The sequence below is a fragment of the Chrysoperla carnea genome, chromosome 4 (genome assembly GCF_905475395.1).
Source record: "Chrysoperla carnea chromosome 4, inChrCarn1.1, whole genome shotgun sequence".
NCBI classification, from domain to species: Eukaryota; Metazoa; Arthropoda; class Insecta; order Neuroptera; family Chrysopidae; genus Chrysoperla; species Chrysoperla carnea.
Genome location: NC_058340.1, coordinates 64,824,418 through 64,832,603, shown reverse-complemented (window position 1 = coordinate 64,832,603; position 8,186 = coordinate 64,824,418). Strand labels below are relative to the sequence as shown.

The 8,186-nt window shown below is 28.1% G+C and overlaps 1 protein-coding gene across 1 annotated transcript; it reads right to left on the bottom strand.

The window, feature by feature from the left end:
* Positions 1-251: 251 nt before the first annotated feature.
* On the bottom strand, positions 252-6,708 carry LOC123298537 (ejaculatory bulb-specific protein 3-like). The gene is made up of 3 exons (XM_044880569.1): positions 6,541-6,708; positions 1,028-1,202; positions 252-437 (listed from the first exon to the last, which is right to left on the bottom strand). Exons 1-3 carry the CDS (start codon positions 6,556-6,558, stop codon positions 298-300), a joined length of 333 nt encoding a protein of 110 aa, XP_044736504.1. The 5' UTR covers positions 6,559-6,708; the 3' UTR covers positions 252-297.
* Between the last annotated feature and the right edge of the window lie 1,478 nt (positions 6,709-8,186).

Below are 8,186 nucleotides of genomic sequence, written 5' to 3'. Positions count from 1 at the left end.
TCAAAATTATAGACTAGACTGTTGCTTCGATTGTCCCTCTCTGGATTCGTGTTTTACAAAGAGTAAATTCAAAATTTACATTATAACATATTTGGATTCTTTACATTTTTTACGGAGAATTTTCAGCAGCCATTCCATCCGTTAAGTTATATTATTCTATGCTATGATTTCAATAGACAATTTTATTTAATAAAAACTTTATTTAAAAACAAAAACAATAGATTAAAAAAAAAATTATGATACAAATCACATCTGCCCTATACAATAAATACAAACATTACATATTTTTTTTAATTTTTATCCCGCATACTGTTGCACGACTTTATTCCATTCTTTTGGATAATTCCTTTGTACATGGGCTAATACTTTCTTAATTTGTTTAGTTTCGGACGGTGAACATTGTGGACAGGATCCTCGTAAAACTAATGGTGCCAAACCTACGCAAATATAAACACGTTTTAAGTACATTCATTAACGGCAGTCCATAAAATCCTAATTCAATCCCCTAGATTCTTTGTCTTCAAGGTACTTCAGCTCTGGGTAAAGAAAATTGCCTGCCTTAGGTTAAAGTTCAGTGTTGTCAGCTCAGTGATTTTACTCATTTACATGCAACGCTAATTATTGAAGGAATAGATAAGGATAGAATTATTGATATCCAGTGATTTTTGAGTAGTTTTCTATATCGCCTATTTAGTGGGCTTGATAATTGAAAGTTGGCAACCTTAATTCAGTTGGCTACAGTATTGAGACTAATTCAGAGACCTGATTGAAGTCTATTGTGTTGTTGGCTGCCTTAAAATTCTTTTCTATTACGTTCGATGTTTAGATATTATTTTGAAATTTCCAATGTTTTCTTCTTTGGCCTTGCAGTTGATAACTACCAGGCTAAATTCCTCTATTTTTTATCCTCAGGCTACACTTTTACAAATTTGTTGGATATTTGTATAAAGCTATAATTACGTTACGCCACTACACAACCTTGTTAGGCATTATTATTATTTATTTAAATTTTGTAAAATATTCTTACTTTTTAATCTTCGTCCAACTGGATCACAATTAGCTTCTCCTAAGGCACACTTAAGTTGTCTCATCAAGTAACGTTGATCATTTAATACTGCTTGAAGAGCTTCTTCAGAAATAGGTTGTTTTAATACTTGTGGTGATACTGTCCAGATAACTCCAATAACCGCCAAAATACATGCCTGAAACAATAAAATTTGGGCAATCTTAGAAAGTATTACATTTACCATTAAAAATGTTTATGGGATCGTTTAATATTCTGACATGAGAGAAAGTAGAATCAAAGCTGTCAAGGTTTAAAAATCTAAATACATGCCAAATACAGTTTAATGAAGAAATACTTGTAGCAAGTCTTTCTTTTTTCCAGATTATTCTAAGCAATTTTCGATGTTTTGAGGAATTCAAAATGTCAGGAAAACACCTGGTGTTCATGAAGACCGTGAGAATATTAATTAAGGATGCAGTAGGTTTCTCAATCTGAATGGAGTCTGGGAGGATTTTCAGAAACTCAAAGCGAACAAATATACGGTCAACCAGTGAACTCCAGTTTCTGAGTTCTGGAATTTTTCAGAAGTCTAGCAGATAAGTAGAAGATATTTTTAACACGGTATGTCCTATAGGAGTACTGGTATTTTCTAGCAAAGTATAATGAAAACATAGAATCATTGACTTTATAGTTATACATAGACTAAGCATCGCCTGTCTTTCCGTACAGTGAGAACCGTGCCAACATCTGAGTTAATTTCTTCTTATGTCAGCTAGGGATATTTATTCAAAAAAAATACATTTATCAAAAGCATATGGGGAAAAAATATACATTGAATATAGGGACATTTATCAAAAAAACATACATGAATGTCAAATTTTCATATCTCAAAATGTTTTGCATAAAACATCGTGATTTCACTGAACTTTTTCGCTTTTTGGCTTAAAAAAATACTTATCACGTATCACTTAACATTTTTTCTTACGAATCTTCAATGGTTGGACCTAAGCAATTATACCTCAGATGTTGGCTTAAAATCGTTTGACACTCAGTCTATATAACTCTAAAGGCAATGCATAGAATACATTATAATTCGGTTTTGAAGGTAATGTACAGGAAAAAAATAATAACAAATTACAAAGACAATTTGACTTGTTGAATGGGAATTTTTAAGTTTTGCAATATTGGCAAGTATTATTTAGCAATAACATTGCATTATTTCATAAATAAACATTGTAGCTTTCTTTAATTAGTTAAAATTGGTAATATTTTACAAATTAGACATGTGTTCACCTATGTAATAATATATATGTGAGTGTTCATGTATTATAAGTTAATATTACATTATATATTTATTACGTTGTTGAATTAAATTGATTGTATATAATAATCAAGTTTAAATCATTGAATGACACTGAGAATATTAATAATTTATTCATATAATCGTTTTATATGACCCAAATGTATCTTTTTAAAACAATTTTGTTTACAAGTTTTTATTTTCAATATTATTAACCGTCCTTTACGGTTAATAAATCCTCTTTAATTTGCTAAGTTATTGATCTTTTGGAAGTTTTATAAATATTAAACGCTTGTACAAAAATGTAAAAACAGTTGCCTATACATTTAATAAAAAGCTTCACTTTTTGGTGACTGGTAAGCTTTATAAAAGTGGCGAAAGGGTCGTGAAGACTTCTATTTCGGGAATTATAATATTGAAAATCATCGCTCCAATAAAATACCAAAAAATACAAAAATCGTATTTGACGATTTAATATTGAATCGTGATATAACTCGGAAATAATTCCTTAAATCATAAAATTGGTGTTTAAATTAGTATAAAATTTGAATCAATTTTTCCAAAAGTATTTTTTCCAAAAATATAATCTTTTCTCGACTTGAATGAAATTCACGGTAGGTACTTAGTAAATAGGACCCACAAAATACGAAAATTGTATTCTGTTGTTGATTTGTCGAGCGATTTCCGAAACACAGATTGAAGTATACCTTAAATGCACTAAGAGAAAAGTCAAAAGGTCCTCAAAAAAAACCAAAGGTTTTGTAAAGATTCTAATAAATTTTGCTTAAGTCTGTATACAGACATTTTAAAATTAAAATAAATTACCTATGTGATTCTAGATTCTTGTAGAACAAATAAAAGTATTTACCATTTAAACTGACTCGTATTGAATTTAAATGCCTTGATATGAGACAACAATTGCTACTATTTAGTATTCATATCATAGACTCAATGACGTCACCTTTACATTCATGCCTATAAAATCGTTTTACAATTATTTCAAACGCTTTGTCTTAAAATTTATTATTCCACACGTTTCATGAAATATTTTCTTTTTATTTTCTTACAATGTAATTAAAAAAACCAACAAATTAAGGGAAACCAATTTCTATTGTAATAAAATATTGATTTTTTGTTGTATAAATTTTGTTCTGTTTGCGAATGACTAATTCCTCAAAATCAAAACTCATATCTAACTCCGAAAATTCTCATTCAGATTTACTTTGATCAAGAACGCTTTAGCGACGAATTTCAATTAATAAATAATTACCTAAATTTCGATTTTGTGCCAATTTCCTAGATATATTTTTTTATTATACTTACTTAAGTTGGCTGCGCATGGAAAACTTTTATTATAAGGTTTACGAAAAAAAGTTATTCTTTATAAAAATCTCTGCTTTCAAAAATATTAACATTCAGCTAATCACTTTTAATATCGAATATACCGGGTGTCCACAAATTGAGAAAGTTCGATAGGAATGTTAATGGTCGTTTAGAAATGCAGACCATTTTGAACAGATAATAAGAAACGGTTCAAGAAATCACTCCCGACATATGTAAGAGTATATTTAAACAATTTGATAAATAATGTCAAGATTTTCACATTTTTAGGACAAGGAATACTATTAAAGTGTATGTATCAAATTCTGAAGTTGTGAAGTTTTAACGTGAGCGACTCCCAAAATAGATTCTGTAAAAGAGTTTTGGTACTTGCTAATTTAATATTTTGTTATTTTTCAAACTGACTAAACTGAGTAAAATTGATAAAGTTAATTTGTTGTATTGTTGATTTTTCATAATGCTAAAGTAAATAATTTGCAATTTTTGTAATTTATGTAAGATTACGTATTTAAAGATCCGGTTTTTAAAAAAATAATCTGTAGTTACATTTTTTAGTTTACAATCAAAATACAATGATTTCTGTGTTGGAGAAAGTTTTAACAATCCAGTAATATCCGCTTTTTTAACTTCCTCAATGATTTATTTACCGAAGTGTATTGGAATCTCTGATAAAAATTTTATTTAGAAGAATTTGAATTAGCCTTTTATATTACTTCACATTTTCAAACAATACTTCAATTTGCAACATCTACACTAATATTATAAAGAGCATTTGATTTTGTTTGTTTTTTGTTTGTAACGGATAAACTTAAAAACTACTGAATAGATTTTAAAAATTATTTCACTTTCATAAAGCTATATTATCTACGAGTAATATAAGCTGTATTTAATTTTCCAAAAAATTAGGGTTCCGAAACCAAAAAGGGAGGGCTAAGTGAGGACAAGAAAAGTGAAGACTATAATGCGATAGTTTTTGTTTTTAAAGTTGAAGTTGCCCAGCAAAGCGGATGAGTAACTGCGAGTACTAGATAAATTGTTTTAAAATTTTTAATTAAGCATAAAAAAAAATGGCAAACTACAATATTTCGGCAGATTAATATAGATTTTAAGCCGCAACGTTCATTTTGTCACCCTATATAAACCATGAGCGCATTCGTTCAAAGAATTAATGTACGAATCCGCATTTTAATTAATTAACTTTAATAATTAACTTAGAACACTATTATGAGAAAAATAAAACCTTGTTTTTAATTTCACATAGCGTGCAACCAGGGCCGGATTTACATTTCTGCCGCCCTGGGGCACTGAAGAAAATGCCGCACCATGACTGAAATTTTATTTTAATAGTTTTGATATCTTATTTAAAAAAAAATTAGAATAACTAATTAATTGCAGAAAATTTATTATGTATTACATATTATTTATTACTGTTCTTTTAAATTTAAATTAATTAGTGTTATTGGATAATTCTCCAATTTTAGGCAAATTCATTGATCAATTTAAGTTTCTGTTATCAAAAAGACATAGATAATTTGAAAATATTTTTAATTCTTCAAAAAAACTATATTTCTGGAATTTATCAATTCCAGAAAATAAAAATATCAAATTTTATTTTTGCAAACCTTTATGGAAATAAATTAATTAAACTATTTTAATTGTTTTCACTTAAATTTCCTATATTATAATATACAAAATTTTGATTTGATACATAATGCATAAATTATATTTCTTGAAAAATAAAATGTTTATTTAAAAGAATTAGTTAATTATATATTGTATTGAAAATATTTTCTCACTTTCCAAATTTTGCCGCCCTAGAAAATTTGCCACCCTGGGCACTAGCCCCGACTGCCCCTAGTGTAAATCCACCACTGCGTGCAACAGATAAAATTGAAAATTAATGGTATAAGAGTTAAGAAAGTTTTTCAAAACTAAAGATTCAGTATATTTCTTTTTTTATTGAAATTAGATAGAGATGAAATATGCACGACATTTGAGAGCGATTGCGATTACGACTTTTACTGATGGACATTCCCGAAAAATGTAAGTCTGTTGTATGTTTTCTAATTGTATTTTTTAAATAAAATTTATTAATGTTCAATATAATTTTCGAGTATCGTGGTTTATTTCAATAACTATTATCGATTCTAATGACAAAAAGTTAGACTCACGGTCTAGAAATGTACCGCTCAGGAAAAAACAACCTAGAGAAATTATATTAAGATTTAAGTTTGTTCATTATGTAATTTGTATATCATTTCTGTAATAAAATTGCCTATAAATGAAAAGAAAGTAAAATTCTCACTTCAGACTTTCTCTAGTCTGGTTTTAGTGCGGAATTCCGCACGGATCGAGCCATTATGATTTAGTTTTGTAATCAAGGAACAGTGGCGGATTTTGGCTTGATGCCACCCTAGGTTCGGTTTGATATACCGTCCTTTTTGCTTTGTGAGGGAGTAATTATTATTACTTTTTTTTTTTTTTTTCCTAATTCTAATATTCTATTATCAGTTATTAAACGAGTGATTATAATCGAAATAAAAATATAATTTTCAAATATTTTAAAATTTTTATGGATAAAATTGTGCCGCCCTGGCAACTGCCTCACGTGCCTAAGCCTAAATTCAACACTTTCAAAGAATGTAATTTTAATTTACCAGACAGTAATTAGGTTTCTTTACTAATGCACATCACGCGTTATCAATAAGTAAAAAAAATGCGAAATTCAGAATTCACCTGCCTTAAAATAAATTTCCGAAAACGTTGAAAGCTCTCGTATAAACATAATAAACTATGTTCCTCTACATAAATTTTCGAATGACGATTATTAAATGATATAATAAACAAAAACTACTTCACTTTTAATTTTATTTTAAAATTTAAATTGACTTACCTGTAATGTAATATTCATGTTGAAAGTAAGAAAAAACACACCGATTCAGTGAAAGTATAATAACACTCAAGGTATATTTATTATATTCTTAGAAACGAAATCTATAAATCGTTTCTGAGAAATTTATAAAAATTTGTTAAACTTTTCTTCAACAATGATAAGTAAATATTATTATACACACTTCAAAATAAAACCGCGTAAATAAAATTATTTCTATTTATGGAACAAATTTAATTTATATCAATTTGCTGTTGCTTGTTCGTTACTTTTGTACGATCATTATTGTAATGAATTCAGAATTGAATATTTATTTGTTAAGTGTATTTGATTTTGATTCATTTCTTCATTTTAGGGTAGTGGGGGAGCATTCATTTGGATAAATTACTGAAATATAGTAGGTATTATACCTTCTTTAAAAGTTACTTTTAAAAAAAGTAGGTATAGGTGGTGTTTATCTTAAGAAATGCTTAATTACGGTCTTAAGGGATTTTTTTTATTATCTGGTGGTTTTAGGGTTCCGTATTAGTATTATTGAATGCCCCAAAAAGAAAAATAGGTAAAAAACAAGTGAAAATAAACAATTTACTCATTTAGTTGTTGAAATTTCCAAAACAGATAGAATCCCTTTCGAATTTCGAAAAAATTTCTATTTTTCTCTTTTCATATTATCCGACAGGTTTGGTATGAAATTAAAATCAATAGACTAAGTATTTGAAGCAAGCTACAAACTTTCAACCTTCTATCTTATTTAGTCTTGGAGAAAATGGAAACTTATGTTTTAGCCTACTTTGCGAGTAAATAAAGCGGGCCCTCGCGGATAAACAAAGATGTTTACGAAAAAATGTTTCAAATAAAAGGCGTTTATTTTGTAATAAAGAACATTTTTTACCATTATACTTTTGTTCTAACTCTTACGGTTTACAAGATTAGTCTTACGGCCCCAGGACCCACTTGACCTAAACTCACTTTTTACATTCTGAGCACGCTATAGTAATTACAGATCGATATCTCTTTTTGTTGAAATGAATTAATTTGGTGATTTTATGAACACTTATACCAAAATTCGGTTTTTATCATCAATATTTCTAAGCGTAACAAACTTGGGGCTAAAATTAGTATACCTTGATATACATTTCATATAAACAGGGTATAAAAATAGTGCAAGCCGTTTTGATCCGAAGATCGACTATACGATCATGTTTTTTGTATTTTACGCACTATATACTAATTGAATAACGGCAGCGTAAGACAAGTTGCCTATTGAGTAAAGTTGTACATGTATCTAGCAATGAAATATGATTCACTTGTTGAATATAATCAATATTATTCTATGAATATTAACTACGAAACCCTACATGGCTTCATTAAACTTTCACATAATATTTTTTTATCATATACAATGAACTATTAAAGCAGAGAATTCTAAGAAAACTTGCGTAAAAGAGCCACTTTCTGTTTTAAAAACCCAGTGCATCCGTTTATGATTATGTAATGATAATTTAAAGATTATATAATTTACGGATCTAAATTATGCCCACATATGATGTTTTTATACAGAAAAAAAATAAACAAGAAATTCCCATTTGGAATAGTTTTATTTTCCAGGTAAAAAGTTAATGACTTTTTAACGACCTTTAAGTGCCTTT